Consider the following 16,578-nt stretch of genomic DNA (forward strand, 5'->3'; position numbering starts at 1 on the left):
ACAGTAGAGCTGGTCTTGGATACGTGAAAAACACATATGAACATGGAGAAACTTCTAAATCCGGATCACAATCAACTGCTTTCAATAGGGAAAGGAAAGTCGATCCGATCCCTTCAAAGATTGATCATGTGGTGAAAACTCTCCCAACCAAGATGCAAAAGCCGAAACAAAGGAAGCGCCGCTTTATTTGCCACTACTGTCATAAGCCAGGTCACATCAAACCTTTTTGTTTTAAGATGAGAAATGACTATATGAACTGGCATGCAAATCGGGTGTTGCCCACCGTGTTGCTCAACACCAAGCGCAACACAACAGTTAATAAACCTCCCGTGAAGAAAGTTTGGGTACGAAAAGCTGTTATTCATTGCAATGTCATTTATACATCTTTTAAAACTAATGTTGCAGGTATATGGTACTTTGATAGTGGGTGCTCACGCCACATAACCGGATCTAAAAAACACCTCACGGATTATGTTGAAGTAAAAAATGGGCGTGTAACCTATGGTGGTGGTGACAAAGGAAGAGTAGGCAAAGGAACCCCGAATGTTGACGGGCTTCCTGAACTTCATAATGTTCTACACGTTGAAGGACTTAACTCAAACTTAATAAGTATAAGTCAACTTTGTGACGATGATTTACATGTTAAGTTCAATAAAAATAATTGTGAAATTTTTAATGATGTCAATGTTTGTGTAATGTCAGGTACTTGTTCTGCTAACAATTGCTATCAATTGGGAGAAGGTGATGGTTGCCGAAGTGTCAAGGTGAGTGATTTAGACCTATGGCATCAAAAATTGGGACATGTGAGCTTCAAGACCTTGAAGAATCTGTGTAAGTTTGATGCTGTGAGAGGTATGCCAAATTTAAGTTTAGGTAACTCATATGTCTGTGGACCGTGTCAGAAAGGTAAACAAACCCGTGTTGCGCACCCGATGTTGTAACACTTTGGGACAACACGGTGCCTTGAACTCTTGCATATGGATCTAATGGGTCCGATGGAAGTTGAGAGCTTGGGTGATAAGAAATATTCGTTTGTTTGTGTTGATGATTTTTCACATTTTACTTGGGTAAGTTTTCTTAGAGAAAAATCTGATACATTTGATGCTTTTAAGAAGTTGCATGCTAGGATAACAAATCTGTATGATATGAGGGTGGTTAAAATAAGAACCGATCATGGTGAAGAGTTCGAAAATTCTCATTTTATTTCTTTGTGCCATAAGAAAGGTATCACTCATGAATATTCATCTCCGAAGACCCCTCAAAAAATCGGCATAGCTGAAAGGAAAAATCGAACCCTCCAAGAAATGGCTCGGGTCATGATTAGTTCTAAGAATGTGTCAAAATGTTTTTGGACCAAAGCTTTAAATACGGCAGGTCACATTTCCAACCGTGTTTATTTAAGGAGTGGTTCTACAATGACTTCATATGAGATTATCATGGGAAGAAAATCAAACCTTAAATATTTTCATATTTTTGAATGTGTAAGTTATGTGTTGAATGATAGAGATCATCTAGCTAAATTTGATTCCAAAAGTGATAAATGTCTTTTTCTTGGATACTCTACTAATGGTCGTGCTTATCGTGTATTTAATCTGAGAATTAGGACTACAATGGAATCAACTAACGTTGTGTTTGATGATCTTGCAGATTGACAGTTAAAACACCGGAAGATGATGTAGAAGAATTGTTGGATATAAGTGATGCACTGACCAGAAACAGTGTTAAGTCTGGTGTTGAGACCAGTGAAGCAACACCAAGCACAACACCGCCTCTGAACCAAACAGAGACTGTGGATAATGATAACGATGATAATGATGATATGATGATCAATTGTGAAAAATAAATTCCCAGCAAGATTCAGAAGAATCATCCATCATCACGAATCATTGGTGAATTACATGATGATGTGCAAACAAGAAAGAAAGAAAAGGTGGACTACCGCAAAATGATTGGTTTAATCTGCATGAGCTCCATGTTTTCCCAGGTAAGTCACTCGTGTTTTGTGTCTCAAATTGAACCCAAGAATATTAACGATGCATTAAAAGATGAATTTTGGGTCAATGCCATGCATGAAGAATTGGAACAATTTTTCCGCAATGATGTATGAGATTTAGTGCCCAGACCTTTAAATACCAATTTTATTGGAACAAAATGGATTTTCAAGAATAAAACAGATGAATCTGGTAACATTGTTTGGAACAAAGCTCAGGTTGGTAGCTCAAGGGTATATTGAGTCTGTCCGATTGTTGCTTGCTGTAGCATGTCACATGCGTATTAAATTGTATCAAATGGATGTAAAAAGTGCTTTTTTGAATGGAATTTTGAAAGAGGAAGTCTATGTCAGTCAACCTAAGGGATTTGAAGATCCTCAACACGTGGACCATATCTACAAACTGAAGAAGGCCCTGTATGGACTGAAACAGGCTCCACGGGCATGGTACGGTAGGTTAGCTGACTATCTGATAAACTTGGGTTTCAAACGAGGTGAGGTTGACATAACCCTTTTAATTCAAAAACTGAAATATGATATTTTGATCTGTCAAGTGTATGTAGATGATATTATTTTCGGTGCTTCATCTCAAATGCTTGTGAATAACTTTGTAGATTTCATGTCATCACAGTTCGAAATGAGCATGGTAGGAAAACTAAATTTCTTTTTTGAATTGCAAAGTTAAGCAATTACATGATGGTATATTGTGACAACTCAAGTGCTATAGATATTTCTGAGAATCCTGTTCAACGCTCTCGAACAAAACACATAGACATAAGACATCACTTTATTCGAGATTTGGTTGAAAAGGCATAATTCGACTGGAATTTGTTAGGACTGAGAATCAATTGGCTGATATATTCACGAAACCTTTGGATTTTGAGAGATTTTCCAATCTTCGGAAGTCTCTCAGCATGTGCATACAATAATCACACACACATGTTGTCATTGGTGTTGCCAACGCCGGTGACAACACAATTTTTACATGTCTATTTTTAGGACGTTAGGCATACTGCATAATCATAAACATCCTATTTATTTGTGTAATGTCTGAACAGTGAAGACAATTTCTGAAAGGTACTCTCTGAGTGTTCATACTTTCAATCAAATATCGAGGAATAAATTATGCTCAATCCAAGGCACCGAGTAGTTGAGGATATTCATGGAAATCGTGATCTTGTCTAATGTGAAAAATTGACTTAGAAAATGCGAGCATAAGGAGAAAAACAGAAAAGAGGTAAATAAAAAAAAATTGTTTAGAAGAAAATGGAAAAAGCTACCTAGATGAGTCCATTGAAGACCAATCTTCTAGTGTGGGAGCTACCACTTCTAATTAAAATAGTAATGGAAAAAGCTACCTAGGGGAGTCAATTGAAGACCGTTCTTCTAGTGTGGAGCTACCATTTCTGAATCAAAAGAAAATTTTATGGAAGTTTGACTAAAACTCAGTGGTGTTGCCAACACCAAGTTTAGACACTGCACAATTTATACACTGCCTGACATTTCGATAATTCATCATATTGGAGGCATATTTAGGACATGCATATTGATGTTTGTTTCGTGAATCCATCATGTGCAGTGACATATCAATATCTGACCTATGACAGTTGATAAAAACCTTGATTACCTAAATTTTGAATTTATGTGACTACTTGTGTCAGTGGATTATAATCGACATGTGTTTCACTGGATATTCTTTTGAAATCGTCGTAACACGAGTTTGAATCAATTTTACTGTTTGATTTTGGGATAGAACCAGAATTAGTTTTTTTGGGTAAATTTCGAAAATATTACATTTACCGTGTGGATTGTTCAGAACTGAAGGAGTGAATCAATGTGATTTTTTTTGGAGCAAGAGTATATATGTTTTGTTACCGTTGAATTCCTGATAATTATTCTTGCATATTTTCACTTACTCTCGCATCTTTCATTGCTCTCGTGATTTCTTTGTGGTTTTTTTTTGTGCGCAACTCCTGATATATCTTTATAATTATCTCTCACAATTTGCAAGTGGCTGAAGATACTGCTGATGTTGAGTCCGATGTTGTCAACACCGCTGACAACATTGACTCTTTTGATTATGATGTTCTTCAAAGATCAACTATTTGCTGTGATTGTCAAGTTTTCCCCGACTGTCATCAATGAATTCTACAATACCCCCGCGGCTGAAGAAAATGAAATCACAGAAGACATCAGTGCTTTCACTGATGAACTCCTTTCTTCTTCCTGATCATCGGGATACTGGAGTTATAGGGTTTTCTCAAAAAGATGATGAGATCCTTTTTTTATGTGAGCGAAACCCTTAAGATCGCTTCGCCTTATTTCAAGGTTAACAAGAAACTGGACCTACCTTGATCAGTTACTGGTATTGCCAATGGTGTTGGCAACATGGCGTCCTCGTCCACTTCCACTCCCGATGTATTTGTCATGCTCTATGTTTCTCACTTACAGGCCCAAATTGACTTTGATCTGCAGCAGATTCAAAAGGCCAAAGAACTCATTGCTTACTACTTGATTGAGTATAGTCCGCTTTTGGAGATTGGCTTACATTCTGGCCAAAAATGGGGAGTAGGAGGACCAAAAATGCAAAAGAATGATGCTGAAGCATCTGGAGTTGCTGAGATTGAATGAATACTTATGCTCTGTCTTTAATGTTGTTTTTGGGTTGCTTTGCGTGATTAATGAATTTCTCATTCGTATGTCTTCTTATGTTTTCAGGTGTTCTAATGATGGTGTTGACAACACTGTCAACAACACTAGTGCTCTAACATTTTTAATTCAGGGGGAGATGAACTCTAACGCAAGGGGAGCTTAACTGACAGCGATGCTTACCAAGATTATCATTTTTGGATGTTTTGTCTAGAAAGGCAAAAATGCGGAGATTGAAATGAATATTTTATTCCTTTATTATTTTGCTAAATTGATAATATCAATTTAAGATTTTGTCTTTCTAGATTAAAATATTTTATTTGATTTATTTCTAGATTATAATATTTTGCTTGATTTATTTCTAGATGATAAGATCTTAATTGATTTATCCATAGATATTATATGATTTGTTTTTAATATGATTTTTATCTCCAAGATATTTTATCCTTGTTTGAAAGTGTCTTATAACTAATGAAAATATTATTTCCATATTTTCTAGGACTCTTTTTCTAGATCAAGCATGGAATATAAATAAGTGAGCTTCACAACCGTACAAGTGGTGGTGTAGAGAGAGAAAAGATTTTTGTACTTTCAGAAACTTTTCAGAGAGTTGGTGGGAGAGAGCTTTTAGAGAGGAGAGAGGTGCTTAAGTTTTATGTGATCGTGTGATCACTTTGTTCTGGAAAGGATCAGTTGGAGGTTTTTGGAGTGCACGTAAAGGTCGGCTAAGGAGTTCTTGCATAGAAGAATTATACGAGAGCCGAGCCTATTTTGATTAGACGTTTTTGTGTGATCAGTTGATCACTTTACAGCGTATGAGAGCTACTGGATTTTTCTGAACACACAGAGAGTTCAGATATTGAAGATTTTCGTGTTCAAGATTTTGTGTGATGGATTCACATATATCGTGTTGCTGATTGGTGTTGACAACACTTGAAGAACAACATTGACGCAGAGTGTTAATCGAAGAGTGGTTTCTTTTGGTTTTAAGCAATACGTTTTTATTTTATGCATCTAGCTTTTATGTGGTTTATTTTGATACATTTTTAATTCCTTAGAATGTCAAGGAATTTTGTTTTGGTATTCTCACTAGTATTGTTTTGGTGTAAACGATTTACATAATTTTCTAGTGAATTTTTTTTGCCATGAGGCATCGCACAAGTATGAATACTTGTGCATAATTTAAATCTGGTGTTTATTCATTAAAGCTTACGTGTGTGTTAAATATTAATTTTCGCTGCAGTGTTGTGTGCTGGTGCTGACAACACCGAGCACAACACCAAATTCTGATACACACAATATTTTAATTTATTTTATGTACGTTTATGAATATCCCTTTCAATGTCTCGTATATTCATGTTTGGTGATTCTCATATTCATGGAAATAATCATTTCATTCATTTTGGATAAGATCGATCATTCTTACTTCTCATTTTTTAGACTTGTAAAATATTTTTCTTATTTAACTTAACTAATATAAATCTATATCTTCTTAATAATAATAATTAAGATTGATAATTATATTAGTTTTATGATAAAATTTTATAATAATAAAATATTAATATTTATAAATTTTTATTTTTAATAATAATAAACAATTTTGAGTAATTATTTTGAAATTTAATTAAAAAATTATTTGACAGATAAAGTATTTTCATTTAATTTATGTTTCACATGAAAAGTAATACTCTTAACATAAAAATTAATACTTTTCATAAATGACCCAAATAAGATATCCATCTCACAAAATACGACCCGAAAGACCGTCTCACACAAATTTTTACCTTCTACTTTATTCCGTTCCAATCATGGTTTAGTATTCGTCATCTTTTTCTTTATCGCATTATGAAAATAGTTGATCCAAATACTCTAAGCCAATTGCAAGTCATTATAAGATAATGTTTGTAAATGTTTAGAAAAATGATTATGGACTTTTTCTTTAAAAAAAATTCAAATTTTGTAAAAGAAAAATCTACAATCATTTTTTTTTAATTATGTCCGTTTTTAGAGCTTCATTTTCTTTTCGACTCCGGACAAAAGTATTGCACCTATGGTAAATCTACATAAAATAGAACATTTTTACGTCGATAAATTAATCATGTACGGATAAGATTAATAAAACTTGTAAGTTCCATAAAAAATCTAAAAAATAATAATCCATTTTTGAGAAACAATAAATAGAAAAAGGTCAAAGTGAAGATAGAAGCAACAGTAGTACAAGAACTCTGACCATCGAATCAAAGTCCAGACTAAAATAGGAGCTTTGAATGTGATGGGATTACTGAAAATACTTCATATTATGGTGATGAAATTACAATTTTACAAACATTATGTCAAATAATCTTTGACATAGAGGAATACTCCTAGATTTGACTTGAAGCTCAGGATAAACTTCAACTCCTTGCTAGATCAGGAATACCTTATAAGTGATGGAACCTTTATGCTTAAGCTATGACATACAAATCACCAGTTATTTCTATATTTTGATGCAAAACTACTCTCCCGGAAATCTATTGTCTATCAATGGCCCTTCGTCGCTTGAAATTTATAATCAGAATAAAAAAAGGAGAGAAAACTCAGCTTGATACGAATTAAGGCGAGGACTTTTTCTTACGCTTCTTTGCAGTCTTGGCAAGAGCATCACATATCTCTCTTTTACGTTTGGAGACTATATTGTTCTCGTGGTGGTTAGCAGCTTCTCGAGAAGTGATATCATTGTTGTCATCCTTGCTTGAACTTTTGCACTTAACCTTCAACACATCCTTCACAAAATATTTCAGTCTCCACAATGTGGATTCACTCTGTATCCAATATATACGAGAGAGCATTAGGATGTTTTCAAAGACACTAGAAAGCACTATTTGGTGTGAATAACAACATATTGATTGTTTCCACATCCTTGTCTCACTTAGCGTTTAGCATGAGTTCTAAAATAAATGGAGTTATATATTCTTCTGTTATCTATATCTTTCAATTTACTATCTTCATCCTTTATTATCTTATCAACGAATCAAACGATACAGTACAGTATAAATAGTACAAGGTTAATAAAAACCTGAGCATTTATGTCGAGCTCCACCTCTTCAGCCGTGGCTTGAAAGTTTGGGTTATTTAGTGCGACTATCTCGAGTACCTTGCTTAAATTTTCGGGACATAATTGAGCAACAGCAAGCCCTAGCTTTCTTTTCTCCATAGTAGATATTTTCCTGCAGTTGTGTGTTCAAACATAGACTAAAACATGAATAAAGTCAATAAAAATAATGTTTGCTTGATTATTAATACACACCTGCAAGCAAATTAAACCTCATGTGCAAACAAAGCAAATACCTATAGCGTAGTATTGAATCGTGAATGTAAAGTGCAACAATGGCGTCCTTGTAATCAAACATTGACACTCACATAAAGCAGGCAGAGAGCCGGAGACATGGACAACCAAGTGCAAAGTTGACAACAATTACAGCTGAATCTAAAATAATTACACAATCACAATCTCGTTTAAAAAAGCATACTGCTACTATTTATTAATTTGGGGGAGAGGAGAGCAAACTTCAAAAAGAGATTGTGTACCCCCAGTCGTTAACGAAATTCAGAAGCACTCTTTAAATTAACTAAGAGTGTACTTGAATTGAGAGATTTTAATCCATGGATTTCAAATCAATTTGATTGATCGGATGAATTTATGTTGAATGAATTTCAAATCCACTCATTTATTAATTTATGTAGCCAAATCAAATTAAGTCTCTCCAAATCAAAGTCATTCCTCCGAGCACTACCTAATGTTTTTTAATGTTAATTGAACCAATGTTGCTTGTAGATTGATCCCATGTAGAACATAACATTCGCATTGGCAATATTCTCGACACTAATCTGACAAAATCCCTTCTCACTCGCCCTTTATGTTGTGTTAACTCTCAACAAAGAACGATTTTAGGGCTCAAAAATCTGACAGATTAGCCCAAACTAAAAGCCTATTCAGTTATAAGCAAAATCCTCTCAAACATACATATTAGTTTACAATTGCTTCTGGAATTGAATATAAGCTTGTAGCAGTGCGTAGGTTAGAGTTGATACTTTGTGGGTTGGGTCAAAACATTTTTAATTTCAAACTACTTTTTCTAGTTGATTCTTCATGTTTACTACATACTCAATATCGTTTGAATTGTAAGCTTCATGTACTCGAGGTATGTTGTGACAGTCACAACTGTATCTAGTCTGGGTAGGTGGGGCATAGCACTTATCAGCACAGTTTATCAGTCATTCAGCAAGGGAGAGGCATCATACTCGAATACCAGCGCTCTCGGTTATAAACATTGTTTCATGGAATGACATCAGAAGCTTCAGAAGAGTACCAAACAACCATAAATATAAACACACCATTAGTTTAATGAGTAGACACTGGTGCTGGATAGGCTCCTAGTTACATCGAGACTCCTAGATATTCTTTTGTTTTTGGTCATGTTTACTAAGGGCACTTCTGCACAGATACTGAGAATCAAGGCAGCTAGACATAAATCAGACAGAACAGCCGGCTTATTTTTATTGGCGACAGAAGAGTGAACATACGCCGGAATAAGTTATAATGCAAAAAGGAAAAACAAAAGCCAAATAACCAACCTGCACTTTTTAATCACCTTCTCCCTGAGCTCTTCAATATGTACATCAACCTCATAAAGCTGAAACAAGACACATACCAACTATCCAATCACTCATGAGTAAGGGTAATGCCACAAGTTTCCAGATTATTTCTTTAGCTCAATATGTTGTTAGTGGAACTAGCATTATACGTTATGAACCCATATCACTCGAGATGAGAGGTGAGTTCGGGAAAGAAAGCTCATACCATTTAAGGGGAACAGATTACAAGATGTATACCAGAAGACCACATGCCTAAAAGGGGTAAAGAATAAAAGCAGGAAGAGTTGGTTAGAATAGGGTATTCATTTGTTAGTTTCAGTATGACAAACAAGTGCAAGAGACAAGGGAAATATTCTCTTGCAGAGGGCCAATTCTTAGTTCTATGGGGATTGTGTCATTTCTTTTCACTAAGTTCTACAAATAGTTTGACTCTTTGAATGAAAGATATTATTAACATTCAATAGTTTCATTATATCTGATTTAACATTAATTATCGGCCATCATATAATCTCTTTTCTGGGTTGAAAGAGTGGTTGCAGCATTGGACCAAACCTCATTATTTATATCCCTGGCCAACTTCGCATAAGCTGCCTCCTGAGCTAGCTGAATGTTCATTTGTGCTTCAGCTTCCTCTGCCTCTCGTTTTTCTTCCTGTATTAGAGAGGTTAAAATATATAAGCATCTCCACAATATTTGATGAGTAGGTTGCTTGGGGTATGGGGATGTGGGATTAACAGATGGAATGCAAGGATATTCATTGAGATATTGGCCTTGGCCCACTCTTCTATATACTTTTCTATCTAATCTCTAATCTAATAGTAGTGATCCTATCCTATCCCCATTTCGGTACGTGTGGTTTAAATTTTAAAAAAGTATAAACTCAGTACCTTACCTCTTCAACAACTTTTGGCAATATCTGTAGCCACTTCTCCTCAAATTTTTCCAGCAAGACTTTGGCCATAACATGAACATCACTCTTTTCATCATTGTATTTCATCGCATTTTTAAAAACCAGCCTCACATCAGAACATATCTCACGAATATGCTTATATCCAGTGCCATCCTTGGCCTCCATTTGATTTTTTATTGTACTGAAGTCCATCGGTCTGTCAATAATCTGATAAACAACATTAAGCAAATCAATCAAAGCATGCAAATTAACATTTAATGCAACAGTTCTAGACAAATGAATACCTAAAACCAGTGCTACATTTGGTTGAGCTTACGATTTTTCAATCTCATTTTCTTTTCAGAACTCAAAGATCCGTTAGTGGAGACTGGAGCAGTACTAAAATGGTGTTTGATTAACATGCTTTGAATGTGATGTGAGAAATGAGTAAATGGAGATTGAATGTGTCACTAATGTAGAAACGGGTAAAAAGAAACGTCTGTAATTCACTTGTTTAAAAAATGTGAAAAAATAAAAGATTTCAAAAATATAAAAAGACAAACGAGTTTTTGAAGGGCTTGTTAATGTTGAAAATAAGGAGAAAAAGTCTTACCTGATAGTAGTCATCCAACCCAAGTCCTTCAACATCAACTGGTTGCATAAATGGCCATGCCCACTTGTGCTGCGTGATCTGAAAGATTAGTCAATATGACAGATCATTTGATTGCTGAGGTAGCCGTTAACAAAAAAACAAAAATCTCAGGGTCAATAGAAGTAAGAGTTCGAAATATAGAATCATCAAGTAAAGGATACCACATCAAGCACTATGGGGATAATATTTTGCGGGCTACTGGGACAGAAAAAGCTTTTACTTGATATGATTTTCATTTCCTAGTGTGAGAGTGATGTCAATTTCGCTAATAAATGCTCACAATTGAGATCTTCATCATTCCCAAGCAATGTTTAATTTTTGAAGAAAATTTATGTTCGTGAGAAATCCTTCTGACACCACATCTATCACTCTGGGGATAATATTTTGCGAGCTACAGGGCCAGAAAAAGCTTTTCCTTAATATGATTTTCATTTCCTAGCGTAATAGTGATGCCAATTTCGCTAGTAAATGCTCATAATTCAGATCTTAAGCCTTCCCAAACAATGTTTAATTTTTAAAAAAATATTATGCTCGTTAGAAATCCTTTGGAGACAATCTAATAAAAGCACATAGCCTATTTCTTGTCATATGATACGGGCTTAGAAGATATTGGCCGTACAAATCAAGAGAGGCCCATTTTCTCTCGAGTTTATTCTAGAAGGTAGAAGAGAGTTGCACGTTAGAAGGGGGAGAATAAGAGGGAGAAGAATGGGCAAGGGGGAGTTAGTTATTTTCTTTTATCATTGTTACTGTTACTAGCTGTAGCTAGGGGAGCATTTATCTTGCTTTTACAGAGAATCATCTATGGTAAATACCTTCATATATTACAATTAATACTATATCATATATTTCAGCATTTTTGCTTGTGTTTGATCGATCATTGTTCCTGCGATATTTCTTATTCTATGTGGCCAGCAACCAGCATCCTAACATCATACCATAAGTTCACCAAAGAAAACAGGAATAAATAAACTGTAATGATACAACAAAGCAGTGTTATAAATTTCAGCATAGGCGCCGCCCGAACCACACCGGAAAAGAAGTGCTAGTCAGCCAGCCTAGGCGGCAAGGACGCCTAGGCGCCTGAAAACCTCTTTAAAAAAAAGTCTTTTGAACTTTTAATTTATAAATTAAAATTAAAATCTCAATTAAAAAAAGAAACGTAATTTTTTATAGGCCTTAAATCAAAATCTAACAAAAAATGCAATTTGTTGGCTTGCCCTAGTACACTAAACTTCGTCTTATTATGTTAACATCGTGGAATCCGCCTAGCGGCACCTAATCCCTGCCTAGGTGGCCTAGGCGCTGGTTCAGCGTGGTCGAATTTTAGAACTTTGCAATAAAGTAAAATGCTCAAGAAGAGAAAAGAATATGGCATTATTCCTAAAAGCATACAAACATAGAAGGATAATTTCAGGACAAAACCAGGAAAAATACTTCCCCCCCTTGAAAGCAAGCAGTGAGTGAAAAGGAGCAAGAACGTCAAAAGGAGAAAAAGTGAATAAATTTTTGCTTCCATCCTCCCAACTGATAATCAATGTTTCATCAAGAGAACGAATGTTACAGCAGTATAATTTCAGGACAAAACCAGGAAAAATATGTGTCCCCCTTCACAGCCAGCAGAGAATCAAAAGGAGCAAGAACATCAAAAGGAGAAAACGAAAAATAAACTTTTGCTCCCAGCCCTCCAAACTGATAATCAATGTTTTATCAAGAGAACGAATGTTATAATAGTATACAACGTAAAAGAGAAATCCTTTGATGTGTCCATTAAATCCATTCAATATTCATAACTCAAACTTTGAAAGTCCAAAAATTACTTTTTCAGGTTTCAATTTGGATATTCCATCCCATCATCATATCATCTTAAAGTATTTCCGCTCCCTAAATCACCACAACCTTCGAAATGATTATAACTTTCTAATGTTTTCACAACATCAAATTAGTTCTGCATTACCGATCATGAGATCATCATGGAGGGTGCTCAATGTAATCACACAAACTCTACAAGCATACATTGTCACAGTATCCAACCTAAAATTTGTATAGCATGGGCATATCAGACTATAAGTAACTGTCTTTACCAGCACAAATTCCTACAATCTCTTTAGTGAGGGGCAACTGACAAACTGGTGTTAGAAGATCGACATCATTATTATGTGGATTTCTCATCAAAGCAACAAATTGGCATGAACAGTATATAATGCAACAAAATCTGACAACTGGCGTGTTTTGAAAAAATAAGAATGGGTCATATGTTAATCAACTAAAAAAATGCACATTAATTAGGGAATGACAAATCTTGATACCAATTCAATGTACCCAAAAGACAAAACATCAGCTGAACATAAATTTTTTTCTGCTGGAGGTTGGTTTGCGTAGACATGTAATAATGTCAAAATATTATAATGTAGACCTGCCTGACGAAAGATGGTTCCAAAGTGGCGCACGAGCTCTTGCATTCTCTTTGCAGCTGCTGCTTCTCTGCGTGAAGCATCCTGATGTAACTTCTTCATGCTGGGAATATGTTTCTCCTTTTCTTTGTCCTTCAAAATAAAGGCACTTCTAGAAGTGTTTGGTTCCTTTATTTTCGCATATGAGTAAAATTGCTCGATTTCATTCACTCTTTGCTCAAGCTGCAAGTCAAAACAGAAATTAAAAAAGAAAACACCAACTATTATAAAAGCAGTGGAACAAAATACATAATACGTAGAATCAGGCAAAGTTTGCGAATACAAATTCTGGGGATTTTATCATCAAATCTACCAGTCGCTAGTTATCATAATTGCAGAAATGTTCATAAAAACGTGTGACAAGATTTAGATAGTTTAATCATATAGCTTGCAACATTACTAAGAGCATTTGATGGGGGAGGGGAGGTGGTAAGTCTTCAAAGTTAAAAGTACTGAAACTAATTTAAGACCAAGGGGAATCGTGCAGATACATACCTTGTCAACCTTAGCAAACAGATCATCTACATTAGGATTAAAATCATCCACTTGAGCAGCATTACCTTCCATGTTTCTGCCTGTCACATTTGTAACATTCTCATCTGACACATTCACTAATTCCATCTGAAATTAGGCAGAGAATCCAATTGTTGAAGATTCAGAACTGTTTTGGATTAATAAAGATAGAGCAGAATCTATTACGGATTGACCGAAACACTAAGGTTTGCTGCGGCGGTCAGAAAGCCGATGGATCCTCAAAAACACTGGGGTGTGCTGCGGCGGTCAGAAAGCCGACGTCCTCTCTTGCTGCGACAGTATGCTGCGAGAAGCGTGAAGTCCGACAGATCTTTGTCGTGTTATTTGTTGGGCTGCTGACTATCTCTTGGGCTTTGTTGGGTTACTATCGCATTTTTTTTCTTGAACTTTATTTGGCTGCTCTTCCCACCCTTGCGACTCATCTCTCCTACTACCAAGTGGCTGAAAGGTATAATCCATTCCAAGTTCGAAAATACAGCTAATTTGGTTTATTTTCAATATGGACTCGAGTTCGGTTCGAATTGTTTGAACCATAGCTCGAAAAATTGTACAACACCACAGAAAGGATAGTAAAAAATCAAGTACATCTTCAAAAGGTCCACGAATAAAATTATAGTAGGAGAAATAGAAGTTATCGGCGAAAAACTATTTTAGAACCAATACACAGGAATATGCTTAACTTTGATGTACAGGACCTCAAAAACAGATAATATCTCATTGATGATTGGACTCCAACTATGAGGATCGCAGCAGGTGAGTCTTGACTAGAGAATCAGTCCTAGCCATAAAATCTCTTAGTGAGATAACCGAAAGAATGATCACTCTATTCAAGGCACAATTTATAAGGGTGAATCATTTCTATAGTCGAGATACAGAGAAAAATGCTCAAGCTGTGTATAGTATTAAATTACATGACATTTATTTAGTGGATTAATTCATTATTTTATTCAAGAAATATATATGAAATTCGGGAGTCGAAGAAAGAACAACAATGCAACACTTTTACTCCAAAATTCCAAGTCCATAAAGAGACATATTAATAAGGAAATACATCTAATCCAGATATATTGACTAGAATAGAATATTTTCTTAAAGAAAAAATTTGACAGAATTGTGTCATTTGATATCATTACAAAAGAACTACAAAACATTAAGGGGTACAAAAAAATGTACTCCATTATGTTGTAGAAGTTGAAGAGCTTTAAGTCTCATCCTTATCCCATAAATGGGCGAAGTGGAAGGAGTTCTTGGAAAACAAAACCAGTAAGGTCTAGAAAAAAAGCAAAATCTTACAAATTTAGACAAATAAGTGTACAATAACTAAGTAGGAAGGATGTCGTCTCATGCATCAAACTCATCTCGAAGCATGGGACAAATACCAACAAGAAAAAGTTTTAGAAGAGATATGACGAGAGCTAATCAAAGTTTTAAAAATTGCAATTGCTGGACATGCGAAGAAATATGTCAAATTTCAACCAGCTATCCAGAAAACAATTTAAAGAGAATAAGACACTTTGAATCAACTCCGGATATCGAAGAAACGATTTATTTTCAAGATCTGATTCAAGTATATCAGTTTGAGGATATTCTACCAGATGAAAGTATATATGAAGAAGAGTAAATCTTGAGTCAATAAGAGATGGATGGAGAGACATAATCAAAATCGGACTGAAGACGAAGCTAGACAACTATATCTCATAACATGATCCAAAAGATCATAAGAGAAAATTCTACTCTATATAGATAGCAAGGATTTTCTGCACAACAGATAGAGAAGTTCTTAGGAAATATTGGCCTAATAAAAAGAAATCATAATCTAACTATAAAGTTTCTAGAAGGAAAATGACAATCTCAATAGAATTTATGGGAAATCGATATAAATGCAATTTTTTTTAAGAAATAAAATAAGAATTACAGATATTCAAGGCAGAAGTAGCTCAAACCATGTCATGGATATATATTGGAGCAGTCCATATCATAATAAAAAAATATTTTTAAAGAAATAACGTATTCACTCATTTATATTGCTATATGCAATAAAAGAATGAGTAATATTCAAGATTTGATGTTGGGAACTATATCAGTGAATCTCTGTGCAGGGAAAAGTGTATAATTAATTTATCCAAGAATTTCCTACAACCTGATAGACCGAGATTTCAGTAGTACCTTGACATTACATCAAAATTTCAAGATGAATGAAGGTAATAGACCATATTCTATTATCTATGAGATTTCATATGATCTCTTTAATAAAATCATTCATAATTGTATTTTAGAAATGAGTTTATTGAAATATCAGAAATATTTGAAAAATTTCTCAGACAATTTATCCATAAAGAATAGAGTTTCCATTGATACATAAACAAATATTCAGATTCAAGACAAACCAATTTTACAGAGAAATCATAGTCTTATGCTCGAACCCAAAAGACTATCTTTCCAAAAAGATAAAATTACAAGTCACATATGGATAAAACACATGTCCCAAAGACCCAGCCGGTACTAAGAAGCTTTTCAACAATAGAAAAGCTTAGATATCTGGAAGGATGAAGATAAGTCGAAATAGTATTTGATATTACAAGTCAAAAAAATCAATTCTCTTATAATATCATATACTATCTGAAACAACAAATAATGGAAACCCATCAAGGGATGATAAACATAAAAAACTTGAAGGTCCATATTAAAGGTGTGCCAGGAAATGAACATGACCAACTAGTTCTTTGATTAGAGTTTCTCGAGAAACACAAACTTTGGAAACAATTTGAGAACAAAA

General features: G+C 34.7%; 1 protein-coding gene across 4 annotated transcripts; it reads right to left on the bottom strand.

Annotated features, from left to right (window-relative positions):
- Positions 1–6,749: 6,749 nt before the first annotated feature.
- On the bottom strand, positions 6,750–14,199 carry LOC142518273 (transcription factor GTE6-like). Of its 4 annotated transcripts, none has more exons than XM_075621018.1 (9): positions 13,976–14,182; positions 13,764–13,889; positions 13,236–13,451; positions 10,777–10,854; positions 10,167–10,391; positions 9,827–9,925; positions 9,254–9,312; positions 7,695–7,845; positions 6,750–7,440 (listed from the first exon to the last, which is right to left on the bottom strand). In XM_075621018.1, exons 2-9 carry the CDS (start codon positions 13,887–13,889, stop codon positions 7,231–7,233), a joined length of 1,164 nt encoding a protein of 387 aa, XP_075477133.1. In that variant the 5' UTR covers positions 13,976–14,182; the 3' UTR covers positions 6,750–7,230. The 4 variants fall into 4 exon arrangements, with proteins under 4 accessions (XP_075477133.1, XP_075477132.1, XP_075477131.1 ...); XM_075621017.1 differs by having other exon boundaries at positions 13,968–14,182; XM_075621016.1 differs by having other exon boundaries at positions 13,764–13,990; positions 14,038–14,173.
- Between the last annotated feature and the right edge of the window lie 2,379 nt (positions 14,200–16,578).

This window comes from Primulina tabacum, chromosome 11, assembly GCF_025594145.1.
Source record: "Primulina tabacum isolate GXHZ01 chromosome 11, ASM2559414v2, whole genome shotgun sequence".
In the NCBI taxonomy this organism is placed as follows: domain Eukaryota; kingdom Viridiplantae; phylum Streptophyta; class Magnoliopsida; order Lamiales; family Gesneriaceae; genus Primulina; species Primulina tabacum.

Bases quoted from the DNA above. Each gene is read 5' to 3' on its own strand.
- LOC142518273 (XM_075621018.1), bottom strand. From the start codon at position 13,889: ATGGAATTAGTGAATGTGTCAGATGAGAATGTTACAAATGTGACAGGC. The intron at 10,392-10,776 runs GTAAGACTTTTT...GTTGTTTATCAG, and splicing joins GGTTGGATGACTACTATCAG to ATTATTGACAGACCGATGGA. The intron at 9,313-9,826 runs GTTTGGTCCAAT...GTCTTGTTTCAG, and splicing joins CCAGGGATATAAATAATGAG to CTTTATGAGGTTGATGTACA.